This window comes from Cetorhinus maximus, chromosome 17 (assembly GCF_964194155.1).
Source record: "Cetorhinus maximus chromosome 17, sCetMax3.hap1.1, whole genome shotgun sequence".
In the NCBI taxonomy this organism is placed as follows: Eukaryota; Metazoa; Chordata; class Chondrichthyes; order Lamniformes; family Cetorhinidae; genus Cetorhinus; species Cetorhinus maximus.
This window is the reverse complement of record NC_135895.1, coordinates 54286726-54312449: the sequence shown is the minus strand read 5'-3', so window position 1 is coordinate 54312449 and position 25724 is coordinate 54286726. Positions and strand designations below refer to the sequence as shown.

Sequence of the window (25724 nt, the reverse complement as noted above, 5' to 3'; positions counted from 1 at the left end):
AGGTATTTCTGTTTTTGTTTTGTCCCTTCACTATCATTTGTGTTCCCCACAATAAGATGCCACCCTGGTTATTTCATGTCTCCTGTTGAATTACGGTCTCATTTAGTCAGATATGGGCTCCTGTGACCAACCATGTAGCACTTGTTCTCGTACTTGAGATAGGACTGAATCACAGAATCACAGAATTATTACGGTGTAGAAGGAGGCCATTCAGCCTGTTGTGTCTGCACTGGCTCTCTGAGCATTTTAACTTAGTGCCAATCTCCTGCCTTTTCCCCGTAACCTGCACATTGTTTCTATTTAAGTAATCATCCAATGCCCTCTTGAATGCCTCAGTTGAACCTGCCTCCGCCACACTTGCAGGCAGTGCATTCCAAACCATAACTACTCGCTGTGTGAAAAAGTTTTTTTCTTGACTCGCATTTGCTTCTTTTGCAAAACACTTTAAAACTGGTTCTCGATCCATTTACAAGCGGGAACAGTTTCTCCCTATCTACTCTGTCCAGACCCCTCATGATTTTGAGAACTTCTATCAAGCCTCCTCTTAGCCTTCTCCTCTTCAAGGAAAACAGTCCCAACTTCTCCAATCTTTCCTCATAACTGAAGTGTCTCATCCCTGGAGCCATTCTTGTAAACCTCTTCTGCATTCTCTCTAATGCATTTACATCCTTCCTATACTGTGGCACCCAGAACTGTACATAATACTCCAGCTGGGGTCTAAGCAGTGACTTATATAAGTTCATCATAACCTCCCTGCTCTTGTACTCTATGCACCTATTAATGAAGCCTAGAATACTCTATGATTTGGAAACAGCTCCTTCTACCTGTCCTGCCACCTTTAATGATTTATGTACATATACACCCAGGTCTCTCTGCTCCTGCACACCCTTTAGAATAGTATCCTTTATTTTATACTGTCTTTCCATGTTCTTTGCACCAAAGTGTATCACCTCACACTTCTCCGTATTGAACTTCATCTGCCACCTATCCGCCCACTCCACCAATGTGTCAATGTCCTTTTGAAGTTCTACACTGTCCTCCTTACAGTTGACAATTCTCCCAAGTTTTGAGTTATCTGCAAACTTTGAAATTGTCCCCTGCACACTTAGACCTAGATCATTTACATATATCAGGAAAAGCAAGTGTCCCAATACTGACCCCTGGAGAACTCCACTACAAAAGATTGGGTCTTGACTTGTCCAGTCTCTAATTTGTTGAGCACGTACTGGTGAGGAATCTAAGAAATTTAACAGTAAAACAAGTTCCTGTAGAACTGGGACGTGCTCATCATTTTCTTATGAAGGCAAATGACTAAGGGCATCGGCGTTTGCAATTTGATTGCCAGGCCTAAGTACAAAAGTGTATGCTTATGCTGCCAGAATTAAAGCTCATCGTTGCATCCTTGCTGAGGCTATGGGTGCTATAGCCTTGTCCTCAGTAAACAATCCGAGCAATGGTTTGTGCTCTGAAATGATTGTAAAATGGAGGCCATGTACATACTGGTGAAATTTCTTGACACCAAAGATGATGGACAGGCCTTCTTTTTCTATCTGCGAGTATATCCTTTTCCGCTGTGGTGAGCATTCTTGATACGTAATCTATTGGCCGTTCCATGCTGTCTACCATCTGATGAGAGAGCACTGCTCCCACTCCATAGGGAGATGCATCACATTTCAGCATCAATTCTTTCATCTGGTCATAATGCACTAATAGATTGGACGGGTGTAACAATTGTTTCACCTTTATGGACGCTTCTTTCTGGAGTGCCTCCCAGGACCAATGTTGGTTCTTTTTGAGTAGCGAATGCAGGGGGCCAGCACTGTAGACAAATTGGGTGAGAACCGCCCGTAATAGTTGATCATTCCTAGGAATGATTTGAGCTCTGAGGCATTCTTTGGCACAGGTGCCTTTCTTATGGCTCTCATTTTCTCCTCAATTGGGTGGAGGCCTTGTGAATCTACCCGGTGACCCAAATAGATTACCTCCCTCGCTTGGAATGTGCACTTTTCTTTTCTCTAGCTCAGACTTTAATCTCGGCCTTCTTTTTGACTTCACTGTTGGCCAGACTTCTCTCAGATACAAGCTCACCCTGTCTCAGCTCAGTGGTTGTGTCTCCCAAAATTTCATTATCTGTCTGCTTCTTGGAAAATTCTGCGACTTTTGCTTCCAAAGCTTCTTTGGCTTCATTTAGCTGATTCTTCAGCTCTTCCGTCTCTTTTTTGTATTTGTTTGCTGCTTCCTGGAAAATTGAACATTGTTGTGACTTCTTTGCCAACTCATTCTTCAGTTTGTTCAGAGAAGTGCTGGATTCTTTGTTTCTCTTCATATTTTTCCAGGGGTACACACTTTGACCTGAGTGCGTGAAGGTCTTTCAGCAGGTTTTCTTTTTGCCTTCGAAGGTTGCTCATCTTGTCTCAAACTCTGTCATCAAGCAGGGTCTCCTCAAGTTTCTTCTGCTGTTCTTCCAGGGTTTGGCTTAAGACAGCCTGCATTTCTTCAGGTTGTTGAGTCCTTATACACTCCTTTTTCAAACCAGGAATGCTTCCAGCTTCGTTTTGGAATCTCAGTGGCCGATTAAGGTTGATTTCCTTTAGCCAATTTTGCCCTAGAAGGCTTGATCCTCCACTTCCAACACTGCTAGCTTTGCCGATTGACTTCCATAATGGACAGTTACTCTGCTTATGCCTTTTACTTGAATGTCTTCACCCATATATGTTTTTAGCTTGGTGGCTGTTTCTTCTAAACTTAATTGATATTCAGCATTATTCAAATATCTGAAGATGTGTTCCCCAATTACTGTAATGGAAGCTCCGGTGTTCACTTCCATCCTAACAGGTTTGCTATTTACTTTCACAATGACAAATATTGGTTCTGTCTTTCCAAGTTTCAAATTAAACAATGAGTAAATGTCTGAATTTGTTGTTTCAGGCTCTTGTACATTGTAGATTTCATTGGGCTTCTTCTTTTGTTTACAAGCCTGTTTGGATCTTTTCTTGCACTGCCTCATTATATGTCTGTTTCTGTGACAATAGTAGCATTCGATTTTTTAAACTGCCAATCGCTAAAAGACTGATTGTTTCCACCTCTATTAAAATTATTCTTCAATTTCACTGCTAAGTTATTTTTCTTTATTCTTCGGCTAGTGGGGGCTGTTTCCCGCTTCTCGGCAGAGTCTCGCTTTTTCATGCCACTTCCAGCTGATGTAGATGCCGGCACAATTTTGCGCACCCTGTACTGCTTTTGAATCTCTTACTGCACTTTCCATTGCTAGTGTTATCTTTAGCACCTTCTTGAAATCCAGATTCAGTTCAGACAATAATCTCCAACTCTAACTCTAAATCTACACTGACTGCTGAGAGAGCCCACGCTACTCTCCTATTGGTTACTACAGGGCATGTGATCTTTCTTAACAAGTATTATTCTTAAAGGTACATTGCACACTAAATAAAACCATAATTACTACAGGGAGGAGGATCATAACTGATTAACTAGTTTGAATTTTTTAGGGAGGTATTAGAATTTACGGATAAAGGTAACTCCATGATCAAAGTCTATCTAGGCTTCAGCAAGTCTTTTGATACAGTATCACATAAGAGGTTGGCCCTCAAGATAGAAAATCATAGATTAGGTAGGCAGTTGTTGAAGTAGATTTATAGCTGGCTACATCAATGGAGACAGTGGCCGGGATTTTCTGGCCCTGTTGTGGGTGGGACCCACCGCAGGCGAGGCAACGCCCCAGCCAGAAGTCCATTGACTTGCAGCGGGACCAGAAAATCACGGCCGTGGGTGGGTGTGGAAAATCCCGCCCAGTGTGTTTGTGCATGGAGCTGCATTGGATGTGGTCATATATTTAAACCACATGGGCTGTAGCAGCTTAATGTCACCTTCTCAAAAATGGACAATAAATGCTGGCCTTGACAGAGACAGCCACATTCCATGAATGAATAAATACAACAACAACTACAACTTATATTTATATTATGCCTTTAACATAATAAAACATCTCAAGGTGATTCACAGGGGTAAAATATGACACTGACCCACATAAGGAAAAACTAGGTCAGGTGACCAAAAGTTTGGTTAAAGAGGTAGTTTTTAAGGAATGTCTTAAAGAAGGAGAGCATGGTGGAGAGGTATAGGGAGGGTATTCCAGAGCTTAGGGCTTTGGAAACTGAAGGCACAATGGTGGAGTGATTAAAATTGGGAATGATCTAAAGGCCAAAATTAGAGGACCGCAGATATTTCAAAGCGTTGTGGGGCTGGAGGAGATTATAGAGTTAGGGAGGGGTGAGGCCATGTAGGGATTTGAAAACAAGGTTGAGAATTTTAAAATCAAGACATTACTTGACCAGGAGCCAATGTAGGTCAGTAAGTAGAGGGGTGATAGGTGAACCGGACTTGTTGCGAGTTCAGACATGGTAGCAGGGTGTTTGTTGACCTCCATTAATGGCAAATATAATGTGGGAGATCAGCCAGGAGTGCATTGGAATAGTCAAGTCTAGATGTAACAAAGGCATGAATGAGGGTTTCAGCAGCAGATGAACTGAGTCAAGGGTGGCGTCAGGCAATGTTACAGAAGTAGAATAGGCAATAGCCAGTCTTAGTGATTGTGTAAATATGTGGTTGGAAGCTCATCTTGGGGTCAAAGTTGGCACCAAGGTGGCGAACAGACCAGCTTAATCTCAGATTGTTACTAGGGAGAGGAATGGAGCCAGTAGTTGGGGAATGGAATTTGAGGCAGGAAACAAAAACAATGGCTTTAGTCTTCCCAGTATTTAATTGGAAGAAATTTCTGCTCATCACTGGATGTCAGATAAGCAGTTTGATAGGTAGCAAAGGTGGAGGAGTCGAGAGAGCTGATAGTGTGGTAAAGTTGGGTGTCATCAACATAAACGTGAAAACTAACATTGCGCTTTTGGATGATGTCACCGCATGCTGATGGGAAATAAGAAATGTTTAAAAATTGATTTGCGAGGTGCCCAAAGGATCACATTGTCCATATTCTAACTTGTACTAAGTTCTGTTCACCCAATACCCTTCTGTTCGCTGACCTACATTGACTCCCGGTCCAGTAATACCTCAATTTTAAAATTCTTATCCTTGTTTTCAAATCCTTCCATGACCTCTCCCCTCCGTATCACTTAAACCTCCTCTAGTCTACAACTCTACAAAATCTCAGTGCTCCTCCAATTCTGGTCTCTTGCTCATCTCTGATTTTCATCATTTTATTAGTGTCGATGTCAGCTGCCTGGGGACTAGGCTCTGGAATTCCCTCCATAAACCTCTCTGCCTCCCTACCTTTCTCTTCTTCTTAAAGTCACTTCTTAATTCTACCCAGTTTTAAGATTTCTTTATGTGGCTTGGTGGTGTGTGAAGCACCTTGGGACATTTTGTTTATGTTAAAAAATTATATGTAAATCTAAGTTTTTATTTACCAATCTGAACAAAGTATTTTAAAAAAAATAAGCTCATACAGAATCTGCAGTTAAAAATTTTTTGAATTTGAAAAGAAAATCAATGATTGTCCTCACAGTGTGTATTTACCTCAGGGCTGTAGAATTCTAAATTGTGTGGTTTTCTGAATCTTACATTATTTATATAGTATGGTGCACAGCTTCCTCCATAATATCTGTTGTCTAGAACAGTTCCCTCCAGAGTCTCAGTTAAAATGTTGTATCTGGAAACATATGAAAACGATTAATTTAAACACAAATTAAATTCACCAACACACACCTGCCAGTGAACTTTTCCTTATGGTACAGATATTCTGCTCTTGTTTCCTCCCTCATTCTATGCACCAAACATATTGTCCTAGATTCTCTTCCTCTCTCCTGCATTATCTACCACTGTGTTGAATCATAATTCATCACGCAGTCTCTGGTTCTACCCGTTCTTTCCAAGGACTTCAAAGCAGGCATTGCCCTAAAACCAAATATCATTTCTTCCTTCTAAGATTTGTAACCATTTAAAACCCAAGCTTAGCTTCACTATTACTTCCTCATTTATCTCACCTCAATATAGTACTGAAGGAGCGCTGCACTGTTGGAGTTGTTGTCTTTTCGATGAGACATTAAATTGAGGCGCCACTTGCCCTTTTGGGTGCCTGGTGGTTTGTATTGTGAGTACCGCTGATCTAGAATCAATAGTGCACACATTTATAGTGTTGTATTGAAATACCAGTCAGATCTGGACTTACTAGAGGATACATACCCACTTCCAATATGCTGCACGGCCCAATACTGTTCGGTCTCCCTGGAACATGCGTTACTAACTCTCCTGCATCCATTCTCATCAGACTGATCTCCACAATCATCATCTTCATTACAACGGAGTCTGCGAGGAATGCACCTACCTTAAAACACATCCCAGAGAACATGTATTTCAGTGTAAACTACAAGATAATTTCAGTCATAACTTATTGTTTTCAGTCTGACTGATTAAAATACATGGTTTACTGTATATAGAAGCAGAATTATGGCAGTATCTAAATTTAGGTAACCAGAATATTTTAAAGATCCTCCTATACATAAAACTGAACTTACAAGTGACACAATCCTATTAAGCCAGCACATTGAAGGGGATAATGTTAGTACATAATATAGGGTCCTATTTTAAGTAGGCCAATAAAAATTTGAGTCTTAGTTAACTTGGTCCCACAAGGATTCAATCAAATGACTCCTCTTAAAAAGGGGACACCACAATAATCCCTTCTGTTTAGGTCTGGCCCAACAGATTGAGTATTTTTATTAGAATAAATATTTAAAAACTAACTTAGTGCAGAGGACTCATGATTTTGTCCATTTGCAAAAATGGATTTTTGTACAGTTATTGAATATATCTAATCAATCTAAACTTGCTGGGAAAGAACTAAGAGGATTTGGTTGTAAGGCAAGATAAGTTATTCTAACCTAGGATAGAATTGATGAAATCAAATTTGGAAACTTGCATGCAATTGTGATAAAAACCCAAATGAACCAATTCACTAATGTCCTCCAGGGAAGGGAACCTGCTACCCTCTATCGGGCCTAACATACATGTGACTCCAATCCCACACTACATGATTGGCTCTTAATGCTCACAGAGTAACTAGCAATAGGCAATAAATATTGCCCTGGCAATGTCATTCACCTCCCAAAATCAAACTAAAAAAATTTGTAATATTAAAGAAGGTTTTAGAGAACAAATGTTGAATCTTTTCTCTGTATCCTTGTGGAGGATTTGCAGCTACTAGTCTGTAAAATTTGCATTTCTCACTCACCAGTGTTGAAATCTGTGTTAATTTAATGAGTGATAAGCTAATTTTACCTCCCATTGCTACTTGCACCTATCTGATTCTTACTTGCAGGTTACAGTCTGCTTTAGAGGATTTATTATTGTTTCATTTTCATTGGTTAGCCCACTGTACAGGAGAGGACATCCATTTTTTGGCCATAGATTGAAAACAGAAAGATTGGGTATAATCCAGCAAGTAAGGATACTCCCAAATATTACTAGTGATCCATGATTAACTCCAATCAGCACATTAAAAAAATTAGGGTTAATTTTATTCAGCGCTCTGCAGAAGCTGATTGCTGATAAACATTATAATGTTAAATGAAGTTTCAGTTCTTCCACAATAGTTGGGTTATATTTTACTGAAAACATTTATTACCTGTTTCAGCACATACGAAACCCTCGCACAAACTCCTGGTTCTGCAGGCACCTGCTGGGCAGGACTCCTCTTCTCTGTCAAAAGAGTCGCATGATGCGCCACCAAACTGAGATGGTACTTCAAGTCTTGCATACCTGTACTATATAAATTGAGGTGGCAAGCACTGAACATAAAGGAGTTAGTATCATAAATCATGGCTAGTTAAAGTGTACTGGGTAAACATATTGGTGCTCCATTGAGTCTGCATCACTAGTTTCAATTTTTGCTTTCTTCAATTCCATTGGAGAAAGGATTGAATGACAGTCTTGTTATCAACTTGAAAGGCTGGTAAAATTGCAGGTAAGATTTCTAACTGTGTATTACAGTACAGAGTGAACATGTAACTTTTTCTCACTTTTCATGATCTTATTTCTTCCAAGCTTGAGGATACAAAGGTCAACTGTAGTGTCTCCCCCACTATAGTTGTGTTCATCTAGTTCAACACAACCCTTCATGACTTGTATGGTTACATCCCACAAACCACTACTGCATCACATTTTCCATTGAGTTGACACTGAGGCCTGGAAATTGAGGCTCAGTCTTGCTGCATGTGCCAATGACAATTGGGCTAGCCTTAATGCTTGTTACTGACCCTGGAGGCAATTGCCAGTCTCAAGGAACACCAAGATAGTTTGGTGTGGATGGCAGCTGGAGTTATTAGGAGAATCTGAGAATGATCGAAGTAATGACAAAATGCACAAAGCAGCCACTGTGGATTTAAAGCTGAGTTGAAAGATGTGCTTTTGCTTCTCATGTTTCCACATGAGGTCAGTAAAACAACTTGACGTTATTTTTCCATGCCAGTCCGAAGCAGTAACTTTAAGGACTGAAGAACCTGACCACAGCATGTCATGAGCAATCCAATTTTGTAAAGGGAACATCAAACCCACAATAGACCCTCTTATGTGCATATGTAAAGAGCTAAATGCTTGTTTCAGGCATGGCTTATGGATGTTTATGGAGGAGCTTTCACAACTATGATGGGCTATCCATATCCAGGGCCGGATGCTTTTATTTTTCAAGAATATTTTTTGGCAGAGTACAGAAGTTGTCAAACTATTACTGAGTAATATTCCTTCCTTTCTGATCATGAGAGTCAGATTGCATGGACCCTTATTTGTACTGATTTTCATTGCCATACTTACACGTTTGTTCTGGCAAGGATCACAAGTGCTCCATGAGGACCAAGAAGAAAGAATGCAATCAATTGGCTGCGATGGATTCCCCAATGATCTTTTCCAATGTCCTCCCACTTTGTTAATATTTACTACGTTTGATTGATCATTTAATTCCGCAAGTGTGTCTTTGCTGAAATCAGATAGAGATTATAATAAATCTGGAAGATCATATTGACAAAAAAAATCTCTTTTCCTGGGACGTCTGATCTAAACATAGTTGTGCTGTGTACTTTTAACAAGATTCCATAACAACAACTTAAATTTGTAGAGCACCGTTATCGTAATAAAACGTCCCAAGGCATTTCATAGAAGCATTACAAAAGAAAATATGACACTGAGGTGCATAAGGAGATATTAGCTACATCAGATTATTAAAAGCTTGGTTAAAGAGATAGGTTTTAAGGAGTGCCTTGAAGGAGGAAAGCGGGGTAGAGAAGTGGATAGATGTAGAGAGGCAATTACAGAGATTGGGGCCTAGGCAGCTGAAGATGCAGCAATCAAAGGTGAAGCAATAAAATAGGGTATAGTTAAGAGTTCAGAATTAGAGGAGTGCAGTTATCCCAGAGGATTGTGGGCTGGAGGAGATGACAGGGACAGCGACATAGAGGGGTGAATCCATGGAGGGATCTAAAAACAAGGATGAGAATTTTAAAATCAAGACTTTGCATGACTGGGAGACGATGTATAGGTCAGTGAATACAGAGATGATAGCGGAATGGCACTTGTGTGAGTTAAGACATGGGCAGCATCTTCAGCTGCCTAGGCCCCAATCTTTTTAATTGCCTCCCTACATCTATCTGCTTCTCTACCCCGCTTTCCTCCTTCAAGGTGCTCCTTAAAACCTATTTCTTTAACCAAGCTTTTAATAATCTGATGTAGCTAATATCTCCTTATGCACCTCAGTATCATATTTTCTTTTCTAATGCTTCTATGAAATGCCTTGGGACGTTTTATTACGATAATGGTGCTCTATAAATTTAAGTTGTTGCTGTTTATGGAATCTTGAGGAGTTGATGGAGGGTAGAATGAGTGAGACCAGCCTGGCATGCATTCAAATAGTCAAGTCCAGAGGTAACAAAGATCTGAATGAGGATTTCAGCTCAGATGAGCTGAGATAGGGGCGAAGTCAGGCATTGTTAAAGAGGTGGAAATAGGCTGCCTTGGTGTTGGTGCAAATATGAGGCCAGAAGCTCTGGGATCAAAGATGACACCAAGGTTGCAAACAGATTGGCTCAATCTCAGATTTCTGCCAGGGAGAGGGGTGGAGTCAGTAGCTCTGGAACAGAGTTTGGAGTGGGTTCAGAAAACAATGGTTTCAGTCTACCCAATAGTTACTAGGAGAAAATTTCTGCTCATCCAGAACTGGATGTTGGATAAGCATTCTGATAGCTTAGCAAGAGTGGAAGAACTGAGAGAGGTGATGGTGAGGTACAGCTGGATGTTGTCAGCCTATATGTAAAAACTAACTATGCTTTTGGATGTTGTCACTGAGGGGCAGCATGCAGATGAGAAATAGAAAGGGGCCAAGGATAGATTTTTGGGGGATACCAAAGGTAATGGTGTGGTAGAGAGTCCATTGCAAGTTATTCTCTGGCTCTGATTAGATAGACAAGAATGGAATCAGGTAGAGCTGTCTCACCCAGTTGGACAGCAGAGGAAGATGGTGCTGCCAATTGAGTCAAAGGTCGCAAACAAGTCAAGAAGGACAAGGAGGGAAAATCTACCTTTGTCACAGTCACACAGAATATTATATGTGACTTTGATGAGAGCTGTTTTGGCTGTGGCTGGGCTGGGGGAACCTACTTGGAAGGATTCAAATATGGAGCTTTGGGAAAGATGGCTTTGGGAAACAACAACACATTCAAGAACTTTGGAGGGAAAGCGAGGTTGGAAATTGGATGGTAGTTTACAAGGACTGTGGAGTCAAGGGTTGGTCATTTTTTTGAGGAGAGGATGATGATAGCAGATTTAAAGGAGAGATGCACAACACCTGAAGAAAGAGAGAGCCATTAACACTATCAGCTAAAATGAGGGCCAGGAAGGGAAGTTGGGTGCTCAGCAGTCTGGTAAAAAAGAAAGAAAATGCTGGAAATACTCAGCAAGTCAGGCAGTGGTGGAAGAAACAGGAAGGTCATTGACCTGAAATTTTAACTGTTTCTCTCCTCACAGATGCTAGCTAACCTGAGTGTTAACTCAGATTTCCAGCATCCACAGTATTTTGCTTTTCCAAAACTGTCAAAGACTGAAGTTTTATATCAATTTTTTCCAAAATCAAAATATTCAACTTTCTATCCAGTGACCTTTGTTAAAAGCACAAGCAAATGGGAATGAGTGGCAGGATCAAACCTGTCAATATATATCATCCTTCTGGAGAAACAATTAAATTCTCTAAATTTTTCTAAAACGGTGCATTTTCTACAACAGTAATTTCACTTTATTGAATGTGAAATATTTTGGTATGTTCTGAGGATGCAAATGGTGCTATTTAAATGCAAGTTCTATCTTTCTATTCTCAGCACTGATCATTGAATGCCTGAAGCATACTGATAGAATGAAAATGAGAGAGAAAGGACCCAGACAATACTTATTGATAAATAATTATTCAGCTTGAAGAGATGAGGTAGATGTGGCTGTACAGACTATGAAGTTATTTGCCACTCAATGATAAGGGTCAAATTTTAAGAAAACTTTCAAGCTGCTGAGCACAGTGTTGGCTATTTATGGACTTCTGAGCACAGGTAAATCTTTACACGAGAAATGCCAAATGTCATGTCCAGAATTTGGTTGGGATATTGCAGTTATGCAGGTGTGATAGGATTGGGTGTTTATTTGTCCATGCTGTTTGATGTTTTGAATTTTCTTGACCATGTTACAATACTAGGTTCTCACAGCCAAATACATTTGCACAAGTTTTAAAAAGAATAGCATGGAGATAATGCTTGAAAAGCACTAAGCTTTGAAGTTGTTCCTCTGTAGACTGCAAAGAATAAGCTCATTAAGCAAATAATAAACCTCACCAGTGGATTACAAGGGGGTACTATTCTAACTTGTTGGGCTATGTTATTGCATAGCTAGATATTGGACAATATGGGCATTGTCCAAAATGTAAAACACTGGGACTGCTTACAGGAGTAACTAGCACTGTTGCTGCTGAGAATACATCTAAGGCAAGGCTCTAAACCTGTAACAACCAGTACCTGGAAGAGAAAGCAAGGTTAACATTTTGGACAGGACCTGCCATCAAAGTTGATATCAATTGTCTTGCAGCGCATTTCTAACATTTTCTGCTTTTCCTTCAGATTGATAACATTCAGAGTTTTTATTTTCATCTGGAAATGATAAATTGTCAACAAATCATGAACAAACTCCTTTTTTCAAAGATATGTCTCTAAGTTGCTTTGTATTCAAATTATTTACAGAAGAGAGTTGAGATTCTGCTATGTAATGTGAGCAACAAATTTTTAATGTGTATTTATCAAATTCCTTGTTTCTAATTCAACAAAGTTATTTAAACATTGATGTTGATATTGGTAGAGGAATTACGAGCAAGCGCCATACAGCTCCAAGAAAATAAACTGACAGCAAAAGGATTGTATTATAAAGCATGTGAAATAAATTGAAAAATGTCATTTTTCAGGAGAAATTGCTGAACACTCTGAGTTTAAATGCATTACAATGTATTTCAAAAATGACAATTTGTTTTAAAACTAACTAAAAAGACACTGTTAGAAGTGCAACCAGTTTCAGAGGATTACCCCTAAATTCTTAACAACAACCAGACAAATTTTCACTGTCACATTTTCTCCTCTGTTCTGCTGAAGGTACTGACTCATGCTAGAGTGCAATCCCCATAGGTACTGTCCATCTTCCAGTGCCTTGGCCAAGTACCCATTCTCCACATCTGATGTTTGGCAGTGATGACCGGGAAACATAGAAACATAGAAACTAGGAGCAGGAGTAGGCCATTCGACCCTTCGAGCCTGCTCCACCATTCATTATGATCATGGCTGATCATCCAACTCAATAGCCTGCTCCCACTTTCTCCCCATACCCTTTGATCCCTTTCGCCCCATATCTAACTCCTTCTTGAAAACATACAATGTTTTGGCCTCAACTACTTTCTGTGATAGCGAATTCCACAGGCTCACCACTCTCTGGGTGGAGAAATTTCTCCCCATCTCAGTCCTAAATGGTCTACCCCGTATCCTCAGACTATGATCCCTGGTTCCGGCCTCCCACACCATCGGGAACATCCTTCCTGCATCTACCCTGTCTAGTCCTGTTAGAATTTTATAGGTTTCTATGAGATCCCCCCCTCATTCTTCTGAACTCCAGCGAATATAATCCTAACCGACTCAGTCTCTCGTCATGTGTCAGTCTCACCATCCCAGGAACCAGTCTGGTAAACCTTCGTTGCACTTCCTCTATAGCAAGAACATCCATCCTCAGATAAGGAGACCAAAACTGCACACAATATTCCAAGTGTGGTCTCACCAACGCCCTGTATAATTGCAGCAAGACATCCCTGCTCCTGTACTTGAATCCTCTCGCTATGAAGGCCAACAAACCATTTGCCTTCTTTACTACTCGCTGCACCTGCATGCTTACCTTCAGTGACTGGTGTATGAGGATACCTAGGGCTCGTTGCACATTCCCCTCTCTCAATTTATAGCCATTCAGATAATAATATGCCTTCCTGATTTTGCTACCAAAGTGGATAACCTCACATTTATCCACATTATATTGCATCTGCCATGCATTTGCCCACTCACTCAGCTTGTCCAAATCACCCTGAAGCATCTCTGCATCCTCCTCACAGCTCACCCGCCCACCCAGCTTTGTGTCATCTGCAAATTTGGAGATATTACATTTAGCTCCCTCATCTAAATCATTAATATATATTGTAAATAGCTGGGTTCCAGCACTGATCCCTGCGGTACCCCACTAGTCACTGCCTGCCATTCGGAAAAAGACCCGTTTATTCCTACTCTTTGTTTCCTGTCTGCCAACCAGTTTTCTATCCATCTCAATACACTACTCTCAATCCCATGCACTTTAATTTTACACGCTTATGTGGGACTTTGTTGAAAGCCTTCTGAAAGTCCAAATAAACCACATCCACTGGCTCCCCCTCATCAACTCTATTAGTTACATTCTCGGAAAATTCCAGTAAATTTGTCAAACATGATTTCCCTTTCGTAAATCCATGCCGACTCTGTCCGATTCTGCCACTGTTTTCCAAGTGCTCAGCTATTAAATCTTTTATAATGGACTCTAAAATTTTCCCCACTACTGACGTCAGGCTGACTGGTCTATAATTACCTGTTTTCTCTCTACCTCCCTTTTTAAACAGTGGGGTTACATTAGCTACCTCCAATCTGTAGGAACTGTTCCAGAGTCTATAGAATCTCGGAAGATGACCGCCAATGCATCCACTATTTCTAGGGCTACTTCCTTAAGTACTCTAGGGTGTAGATTATCAGGCCCTGGGGATTTATCGACCTTCAATCCCATCAATTTCTCCAACACCATTTCCCTACTAATACTGATTTCTTTCAGTTCCTCCCTCTCACTAAATCCTGTGTTCCCCAACATTTCTGGTATGTTATTTGTGTCCTCCTTTGTGAAGACAAAACCAAAGTATGTATTTAGTTGGTCAGCCATTTCTTTGCTCCCCATTATAAATTCCCCTGTTTCAGACTGTAAGGGATCTACATTTGTCTTCACCGATCTTTTTCTCTTCACATACCTATAGAAACTTTTACAATCAGTTTTTATGTTCCCTGCAAGCTTACTCTCATACTCTATTTTCCCCCTCTTAATCAATCCCTTGGTCGTCCTTTGCTGAATTCTAAAGTGCTCCCAATCCTCAGGTCTGTTGTTTTTTCTAGCCAATTTGTATGCCTTTTCCTTGGATCTAATACTATCTCTAATTTCCCTTGTAATCCATGGTTTGGCCACCTTTCCTATTTTACTTTTGCGCCAGACAGGAATAAACAATTGTTGCAGTTCACCCATGCGCCCTTTGAACGTTTGCCATTGCCTATCCACTGTCACCCCTTTAAGTAACGTTTCCCAATCCACCATAGTCAATTCGCGTCTCATACTATCGTAGTTTCCTTTATCAAGATTCAAGATTCAGGACCCTAGTCTCAGAATCAACTATGTCATTCTCCATCTTGATGAAGAATTCTATCATATTATGGTCGCTCATCCCCAAGGGGCCTTGCACAACTAGATTGCCAATTATTCCTTTTTCATTACACAATACCCAGTCTAGATGGCCTGTTCTCTAGTTGGTTCCTCAACGTATTGGTCCAGAAAACCATCCCGTATACACTCCAGGAATTCCTCCTCTACAGTATTGTTACTAATTTGATTTGCCCAATCTATATGCATATTAAAGTCACCCATAATTACAGATATTCCTTTATTGCATGCGTCTCTAATTTCCTCTTTAATGCCATTCCCAACATCACCACTACAGTTTGGGGGTCTATATGCAACCCCCGCTAATGTTTTTGCCCCTTAGTGTTTCTCAGCTCTACCCATGCAGATTCCACATCATCGGAGCTAAAATCTTTCCTCACTATTGCATTAATTTCCTCTTTAACCAGCAATGCAACTCCACCGTCTTTTCCTTTTTATCTGTCCTTCCTAAATACTGAATACCCCTGGATGTTCAGTTCCCATCCCTGGTCACCCTGCAGCCATGCCTCTGTAATTCCGACTATATCATACCTGTTTACGTCTATTTGCGCGGTTAATTCATCCACTTTATTGTGAATGCTCCTCGCGTTAAGGCACAAAGCCTTAAGGCTTGTCTTTTTAACATTACTTGTCCCATTCCCACTATTTTTCACTGAGGGCCTATTTGATTCTTACCCCTGATTTCTCTGTCTATCACTTTTCTTATTCCCCTTTCTGTCTTTTGTTCTTGTCCTTGATTTCCCCCTCCTCTGACTCCTTACATAGGTTCCCATCCCTCTGCCACTTTAGTTTAAACCCTCCCCAACCACTCTAGCAAATATTCCCCCTAGGACATCAGTTCCGGTCTGAAGGGATTCTGAAACCAAGCAATATTAGCTGGGGCTCATTCCCTTTACAGCCTGTGCTTCACATACATTTCTCTGGTTGTTTTGTTTTTAACCCCACCACCCACCCTTCTTTAGCCTAAGGATCTTGAATCCAATTGCATTGCTCCCTACCAGTTATCTAAAATTTTGAACAACTAAACTTTTAGTCAGAGAAACTTACCAGTAACCACTTGGCTGTATAATGCCTAATGCAACATAAAGCAGTATATAATTCACTGATTGAAGCATGATCTGGTATGTTTTCACCATATTCCAAACAGTGTTCACAGCAACTGACGGTTAAGCTTTCAGAATAATAAGTTATCTGTTTTGTAATGTTTGTGTGCTCCTCTTTGATCGATTGATTTTCTTATTTGTGCAGGGATAAAACATACAACTCCTGAAGGTCATTTAAAACTACTGACCTGTCTTTACATCAATACATTTCAAAAAAGTATGAATTTCATAATTACTTTTGGCACATTGCAACCAATCCACTTCATAAATTAACACAATAATATTGCATATTAACTAATTGGGAAATTTTCTGCAACAAAATGATTGTGCTGCAGTTTGACAGAGGTCATTATGGGGCAAGTCAGCTTTCCTGGTGGGCAGCTTCATTTTGAGCGAGTGTGGTTAGAGAATCAGCCATATAATGCCAAAACTCTATCTTCAAATCATGCTCTCTTAGAAGGTAGCTCCACATTGGTTTGCTGAATGTACCTCTAAATTTCAAAGATACTTGTTTCCAGAAGATACAGAACTTTAAAAATCTGCAGTTAAGAAATATTTAACTCTGAGCGAGCTACTGTTATGTACAATAATAGCAGCTAGCCAGTTATGCCTGTTAATGGGCCAATTGGAGAAATGATGATTGCACAATTGTTATCTTCCTTGTCTTCTTGATGCCTTCATGAGCCCACTGGGCTGCAACAGCATGGCCACAGCTGCAAACCATCATGTGGATGGGCTCCCCATCCACAATGATGGCCTGATAACTGTAGCTATGCGCAATTTATAATTTTTTCCAATGCTGCAGAAAGCGCCAGCGTTTTGAAGTGCCCTCGTGGTCTCCTATATGCCTTGGCAGTGCCCACCTCTCCTGGTGAGGTTACTGGCTGGACAATCCTACAGGCCCTCCTATTGGGTCTCCCGCTTTCATGGTCCACCTGCTCTCCTTAATTGGATGGGGCACCTGGAGGCGGCTTCTTAATTGGCAGCCTCTGGGAAGATTGTGACCGACTTCCTTCTACGGCCACTTCCGGATTCCCAACAGTGTAATAGTGACCCAACTGGGAAAATCCAGCCGCTGGTTTCAATAAAAATGGGTAAGGGAATGGAAACCAAAGGCAGAATTGTCACAGATTTGCGCAAAGTGCAGTAGCAGGTGTGAAAAAAGACATGTTATGCGCTGGTTGCAATGGCGGATTATTCACGCCATATCATTCCCTTTCCACCTCATAAATTATGCAGTCATGGGAAACACACTGGATCTCTGGGGGCCAGCCTCCGGTTGGTCCGCTACACCGTCACCTTGTCGCTTTCTCACTCCAGGCGCCATATTTAAACTGCAGCCACATGCACACTTCTCAATGCTTGCAACCCAGGACTGCTCCAGTGAAGACATGGCCCCAAAAGCCAAGAAGAGTGCAGCCCCCTGATTCAGTGACATATCCCTGGGACGCCTTTTGGACACCTTGGACACCATGGACGCCTACCATGATGTCCTCTACCCCTGCTCTGACCGCAGGAGGCAGATCGATCTTGGGAGGTGGTGGCAGAGGTGGTCAGTGCCAATGCTACACGAGGGGTCAGCCTTCCAGTGTAGAGAAAGGATGAATGATCTCATCTGTGCCACCAGGGTAAGTCAGCGATCTCATCACTTTCAACCCACACACTCACAAGCCCATCACACATTCACTGGCATCCCACTCACTGCCAGTTCAAGAGGCATCACCAGTCACTCTCTCACACACATCCTCACATCTCCATCTGACCTCATCTCCTCTGGAGATTGCATCCTCATCCCATCCATGGCTTCACTCAGCACACACACATGCCTGGCCTCCCCCTCATTTGGTCAGGCATGCACCTTGCTCACACTCTCTCCATCAGTCTTTATACAGGACAAAATTGTGCACAATCAATGGGAGAGGTCCCAGACTGGAGGTGGGGTGCTGGGCATCAAGGTCCTCACTCCATTCGAGAGTCGTGCATTGAAGCTGGCTGAAGAGACATCGCTCCTGCGGCGATGGTGAGGTCGGTGGCAAGCATCCATGTGAAGATCCTGCATCACATCATCCCTCTGTCAATGCTACTCTGAGTCCACTGTTCTGTGTGTAATGTGGCTGCCGAGCACTAATAATCTCCACTTTCTGCGCTAGGCACATCTGACACGTCACCCTCAGGCAACCTTGACCCCAACCACAGCGCCGAGAGCACCTCGGATTAGGACCCTGAGGGCAACACTTTCGAAGACTCGTCACTGCCCTCGTCCACACTCTCCACCAGCGCAGAGACACACATCTCGCTGGGACCTAGATGTAGAGCAGCCTCAGGATCACAGCACAGCACACAATCTGTTCCACAGCAGGGGGAGGCATGGACATCTTTGGTCACCGGTACTCGGAGGACTGCTGGAGGCAAGAAATCTGAGTCGAGTCAGGTGATGAGCATCTGTACTTGGTCCTCAGTCAGTTGTTGGAGCTGCAAATACAATCACGGGAACATCAAGAAGGGATGTCTGGTGCACTTCTCAGATTGCAAGGGACGATGAAGGAGTCTGTGCGCCTTCAGTCTGAGGTGATAGTGCCAGCATGCCAATACACCGAGGTCAACACTGGTAGGATGGCGGCCACCATGGAGATCTTGATCCAGGACATCAGTCCTGCACTGATGTGTGGGCTGAACTCCATTGCTGATGCCATAGTTGGCCTCCAACATTGTCAACATGTGAGGGGTGCGGGGCAGCTCAATCTCACTCCAGCTTCCCCTTCTCCTCATGGAATCAGCCTGGGGCCATCGGGCACCCATAGGGAGGAGGACCAGCAGCTTGACACCTCAGGACCATCCACCCAGGTGATTCCGGGAATGTCCGGCTGACCCAAATCCCCTCTTCCTGTGACCCCATCATCTTCAGCTCCATAGGTCGAGAAGGGTGCACCTGGCCCACAGCATGATACCCAAAGCAGGCCTGGGCCCTACAGGGGCCTCCAGAAGATTCCTGCCAAACTCATCACAGACAACAGGGCATAGCAGTCAACAGGCTGCCTCCACCTCCACTGTGGGGAGCACCAAGACATAGAGGCAGGGTTAGGAAGGTTAAGAAGATGTAGTTGCATTGCGTGGGCACAGGTGTTAATCACTTGTACATAGTCTTCACTATTGTAAATAAACTCCCAAGAATGTTTTCTTGTCTATGGTTTCTTGTTATGCTGAGCATGCTCGTGTCATTCAGATGAAAAACCTTGGTTCCTGCACAAGATAAAGGTAAGCGCCTCAGTCCAGAGCCTCTTCCTTGTGCAGTGTGTAGCCTTCAGACCAAAGTGATGGTCTGGCTTCACACTCACTGGACACATTAGTGATGACTGCACCTCGATGATTCTTGTCATTGCTGCCAGAATGTCGTGGACAGGCATCACAGAGTTCCATCATTCCCTCTGTGTGCTCTCAGCACTATTGAGCTGGGGCTGACCCCCCCGCCACATCTCTTCAGCACCTGTGTCCGGTGATGGTGTGGTCATGAAGGGGATAGGTGCGTGTCCGATGATGGTGTGGTCCTGAAGGAGACAGGTGCGTGTCCGATGATGGTGTGGTCCTGAAGGGGATAGGTACGTGTCCGATGATGGTGTGGTCATGAAGGGGACAGGTGCTGAAGGCTGCCAAAGGATCAAAGGAATGTGTCTCCATGATATGACTCTGATCACAGAGTGCAAGTGAGCTGCCCTCAGCCAGGCACGAGTCAGACATTCACAGAGGCTGTGTGAAGATCTGTGGAGTGTCCTCATTGCATGTCATCATCATCATCCTGGAATCTTGCGACCATTAGGACTTCCGTTGTGTCTCTATGACATGAGTCTGAGCACTGAGGGTATGTGTGCTACCATCAGCCACAGAGGAGTCAAATGTTCACAGATGCAAGGTGAGAATGTCAGGACTGTCCTCACTGCATCTCGTCACCATCCTCCATGAATATTGTGACTATTAGGGTCTCACAAGCGTGCCTATCTCATCTGGCCAGTTCGATGGCCTCATCACTGATATCCTCACCTTCAAGGACCTCATCACCCTCATCTCCTTCGATGTCTTCCTCATCAGAGGAGACGTGCGACTCTGCCACCTCCTCCTCAGCCAGGTCCTCCCCCCTTTGAAGCTCCAGGTTGTGTAGCACGCAGCAAGCTACAGTGACATGTGACACCCTCTGGGGACTGTATTGCAGTGCTCCACTAGACCTGTCGAGGCACCAGAACCTTATTTTCAAAGTGCCTATCATTTACTTCACCGAAGTCTGGGTTGCGGCATGACCCTTATTGTACCGTCTCTCGGCTGCAGTCTGAGGCTGCCTCACGGGCGTCATCAGCCACATCCTCTGTGGGTAGCCCTTGTCCCCGAGGAGTCAACCCTGCAGCCTCTCTGGACCCAGGAAGATGTCAGGGATCTGAGACCTAAGGATGCAGGAGTCGTGGCACTCCCTGGGAATCATGTGCAGACCTGCAGGATGCATTTGTGGTGGTCGCAGACCAGCTGAACATTAAGCAAGTGGAAGCCCTTGTGATTGACATAGTTGACTGCTTGTTGCCACGGAGATCTAGGCGCCATGTGAGTGCAGTCAATGGCATCCTGCATCTGTGGAAAGCCAGAGATTGCTGCAAATCCCAGTGCTCCTCTGCTTCCTGGTTTGCCTGATCCTGGCTGAAATGCACAAAGTTCTTGCCGTTGTGAAGGTAGTGTCCATGATCTCCTGCATATATTTGTGGATGGAGGCTTATGAAATCCCGCACAGGTCATCTGTGGAGACCTGGAAGGAGTCACTGGCGTAAAAACCTGCAGCAGGTGACATATGTGACCGACTGGCACCCTGGACATGTGCAGTCTTCAGCGACACTGGTTCTCAGTCACTCAGTCATCTGCAGGAATGACAGATGCCATCTATAGACCCTGAGTCTAGCGAGGCGCCTATGAGCGACAGCTCTCTGTGGATCTTCAGCTGTGTGCACAGTAGGCCCTGTTGCCACTTCATCTTTAGGATGGTGCTCCTTCCATTGGTGAGCCAGGTGCCTCTGTCACTCTCTTCTCTTTCTTCTCTGCTCCCTGTAAGCCATGAGGCATACTGTTAGATCATTAGGCTCCATGATCCTGATGTTCACCTGCTGTAGGATTAAAGAGAGAGATGCGAGGGTTAACATATGTATCCTAAGGACCTCTCTTGGTTAAGTCTCAAGGCTCCTTCAAACATTCTGGAGAGTGCTGGCCACCACTTGGCCACACCTCCACCCCAATCCACTTGACCGATTGGGGGCAGCTTCAGCCATTGGGCTACATGCTGTGCTCTAAACTCAGGTGCAGACTCTCGTAACCCGTACTGCAAGGCTGCGCTGTTAGCTTGAACCATGAAGGACTATTAAGGTCCAAGTCTTAATAAAGACATTGCAAGGGGCTGTGAGCACCTCCACCAATGACTGTGCCATGGCCACCTTTTGCATGGGGATTCTACAGCTTGCCCATTTGTTCTATAGCCCCCTAAAACGCACACTAATTTGCACTCTGCGCCCAAGGGGTTAAAGGTTCTGGAGCATTTGGTGGCCTATTCATACTTTTACGTTGCTTGAGTAGGCAGAAAAGCTTCAGAGGCCCAACTCCAAGCGTGTCAATGGAGCTGCTGCTGAACTCAGCTGTAGAAGAATGCTCACTTTTGATAAGCTTTATCAAGAGCGTGGCTGCACTCACCCTCTACCCCCACCACCCAGCATATGCTTGTGTATTTCCTTCAGTCTGTGCTGCCTTGTCCTCCCCTCTCTCCTGGTCCCACCTGCACTGGAGCCCTTACCCTGGGACTGCACTGAAATCCAGCCGGGAAAAAGCGAGTTGCCTGTGCCCGCTGGAATGCACGGCGCCTCTTCCTTGATGTCCTATGGGCGATCCTCGCGACTGCGGCACAAGGTTGTGTGCACTCACCTCTGAGTTCCCCTCAAAGTTCAGCTGTCCAGGTGCACACCTTTTAAAGGCAGTCGTGAAGCACGCCATTCTGAAGTCATGCCGATGTGTGCGGTAAATTTGAGATGGGGGGGATGATTCCGGTTTGCGGCCACAATGATGAGATGCAAATGCATTAAAACTAAACTCCCAATGTTGGATGGTGGGAAACATGGCCCACCAGTGACGGGCAGAGCAGACAATCGCAAACTGTTCTCACAACAGCGTAAAGCCGATTTTGGCCTTCTTGCCATATTGTCTGCTCATGCCCGCCATGACGCCTGCCGCCAACGAGAGCAGAAAATTCCAACCCAAATCATTCTTAGGAGTTAGATCAGTCACTAAAATGTTTTAAGGAAGCTGTATTTTTATTTTAAACTTATGGAGGCCAGGATTCCCAGGCAGCAAAAAGATGGTGAGAAGGACCAGACCAATAACATAAATGCTTTTATTTCACTGTTTCGTGGCCAGGAGAAGCAAGATTGTTTCCTCGAGATCCAACAAAATACCTGCATGTAATTGAACATTCTCAATTGGCCGACTTCTATCTCTCACAGAATAATAATAATAATAATTATAATAACAATATTAGTAATAATAATAATAGTAATACTAATAATATTCTTCTTCCTCTGCCTCTTCTTTCTCCCATTTTATCTGTGGTCGCCACAATGCTGGTTGATCAACCTTCACTATCTCCTCTTGTCAGTCACCTATTCTTCCAATCCTGCTGCGTTTAAGTCTCTTGCCACCACATCTTTCCAATTGGTCTTTGGCTTTCCTCTTCTCCTTCTTCTTGGCAGTCCCATCACCACCACTCACCTCACTACATTTCCTGTCTCTCTCTGCAACTATACTATTTTGATTTCTTCTCAGCTACTTTCTTCAATACTCCCACAATCTTCACTGACCCCCTGAGTTACTGGTTCCTGATCTTTCCTTTCTCATCACTCCACACATTCATCTGAGCATCCGCTTCTCATTAGTATCCAGTTATTAGTCCTCTCTTCTTGATGTTTCTGCATCATGTAACAAGGCCAGTCTCACAGCTGCCTTATGGATTCTTCTTTTGACTTTCAGCTACATTTTTCTATCACATAATACTCCACTGTACTGCTTTCAGTTATTCCAACCAGAGCTAACCTGTTGCTTAATTTCAATTGCCATACTTCTATAATAAATAAAAGCAGAAAATGCTGGAAAAACTCAGCAGGTCTGACAGCATCTGTGGAGAGAGAAACAGAGTTAACGTTTCAAGTCCATGTGACTCTTCTTCAGAGCCATACTTCTATCTCCTGCCACCACTGACTCCAGGTTCTTGAAACTACTCACTTTCACCAAATCTTCACCCATAATCTTTATGCCTTCACTTTGATCCTCTTCCTTAGGCTTAAACTGAAAAAGGAAAAGGCTGACGTCAAAATAACTGCTGCCATGCAAGGAACTGACTGTAGGACAGGCCATTGCCTGATCCACACCAAGCTGAGTCTAAAGATCCAGCCAAAACATTGTAAATCAACTTGCCAGGCACAGCCAAATCTAGATATCAAACTCCTCAAGAATCCTACTTTGTCTTAGATCTGGTTACACAACTTGATACTATCCTCCATTTTGTTTGATCTTCTTCCCGCAAGTGACACAGAAGATGAGTAGAAACAGCTCTGTGATCAGATCTTCAAGACTTCAATGGGTGTCCTGGAATACTGCAAGTGCAAGCACCAAGACTGTTTTGATGAGAATGATGAATCCATCTTCGCAAACAGAAAAAACTCACACATGCAAATCTTCTAATAGCCCCACAGTCAACAATCAAGCATCAAACCTATAAAAATGCTGAACACAAGCTCCAATGTGCTTTAAGAGAAATGTACAATGACTGGTAAAACATAAAGCTGATGAGCTGCAACATCTAGCCGAAAGGCATGATCCATGTTAAAGGCTGTATATTGCTCACCCATCTCAACATTTGCTCCTATCCTAAGAGCTTATGAAAATGATCTAATCACTAATAAGGCTGCTGTAATGGAAACGTAGTCTGTGCACTGCACCAACCTCACTGAGAATACCAAACTGCAAGTCTACCAAGCCTGCCTCCTCAGCGCACTACTCTACAATGGTGAGGCCTGGACAGCATATGCTAGGCAGGAGAAAAGGCTGAATAGGTTCCACCTTCACTGTTTCAGATATATCCTTGGTAAAATCATGGCAGGGCAATCTCACCAACCCAGAGGTGCTGGAGTGTGCTAATTACATTGCTGCTAAGCCAACAATGACAGCACTAGCTCAGCCAAGTCCACAGGATGAATGATGGCCATCTACCCAAAGAACTTCTGTATGATGAATTGGCAGCTAAGTCATAACCACCTGGGCAGTCACCCCTCCGCTACAAGGATACCTGCAACTGCGATACAAAGATGGCAGAAACTGGCACTGACAACTGGGAGACAGTCGTGAATGGCCATGACCTCTGGAGTCAGGCTGTTTGGAAAGGCATGGGAAGAGATGAGCAGAAACAAAAAGCTCAGCTAGCAGAGAAGAAGCTCCAGAGAAAATAGATACCAATGAATCATGCACCTCTCAGCCCACTGTCTTCCTCTGCAGCAAAGACAGGAGAGACTGCTATGCCATAGTGGGGCTCCTGAGCCACATCAGGCGATGCTTACAGAGTTGATCACCACAATGCAAATCATCACCTTTCTTGGTATTTATTCATTCATGGGATGTGGACATTGCTGGCTAGGCCAGCATTTATTGCCCATCCCTAACTGCCCTTGAGAAGGTGGTGGTGAGCTGCCTTTTTGAACTGCTGCAGTCCATGTGGTGTAGGAACACCCACAGTGCTGTTAGGAAGGGAGTTCCAGGATTTTGACCCAGTGACAGTGAAGGAATGACGATATATTTCCAAGTCAGGATAGTGAGTGGTTTGGAGGGGAACTTGCAGATGGTGGTGTTCCCATGCATCTGATGCCCTTGTCCTTCTATATTGTAGCCATCATGTAAAGATTATGGACATACAGTTCAATATCGCCAGGAGGATGGTGTCAGGAACGCTGTTTGAAATCTATTCGGTGGTAGTGCCATACAACATGATGGAAGGTATCCTCAATGTGAAGATGGGATTTCATCTCCACAAGGACTGTGCGGTGGTCACTCCTATCAATACTGTCATGGACAGATGCATCTGCGGCAGGCAGATAAGGATGAGGTCAAATATGTTTTTCCCTCTTGGTGGCTCCATCACCACCTGCCACAGACCCAGTCTAGCAGTTATGTCCTTTAGGACTTGGCCATCCTTTCCACTTCCACCCTGTCAAATCCCCTTAGGATCTTAAATGTTTCAATCAAGTTGCCTTTTAGTCTTACCTGGAAAAACTCAGCAGGTCTGGCAGCATCGGTGGAAAAGAAATCAGTTAACGTTTTGGGTCTTCATGACCCTTCGGCAGAACTGAAGCATAGTTAGGAGAAAGGTGAAATATAAGCTGGTTTAAGGTGTGGGGGGGGGGGGGGGGGGGGGGGCGGTGGGGGGGAGAGAAGTTGAGGGTGTGGTGATTGTGGAGATAAGCAAGCAGTGATAGCTTATCACTG

The 25724-nt window shown here is 43.4% G+C and overlaps 1 protein-coding gene across 1 annotated transcript in view; it reads right to left on the bottom strand.

Annotated features, from left to right (window-relative positions):
* dab1a (DAB adaptor protein 1a) overlaps window positions 1-25724 on the bottom strand; it is a 473747-nt gene that overhangs the window by 25414 nt on the left and 422609 nt on the right. The window contains exons 15-20 of the mRNA XM_078561911.1: window positions 23472-23534; window positions 16126-16244; window positions 8836-8998; window positions 7652-7790; window positions 6211-6352; window positions 5545-5677 (exon numbers count right to left, since the gene is read on the bottom strand). Of these exons, the coding sequence (XP_078418037.1) occupies window positions 5545-5677; window positions 6211-6352; window positions 7652-7790; window positions 8836-8998; window positions 16126-16244; window positions 23472-23534 (759 nt within the window). The remainder of the gene's footprint in view (window positions 1-5544; window positions 5678-6210; window positions 6353-7651; window positions 7791-8835; window positions 8999-16125; window positions 16245-23471; window positions 23535-25724) is intronic.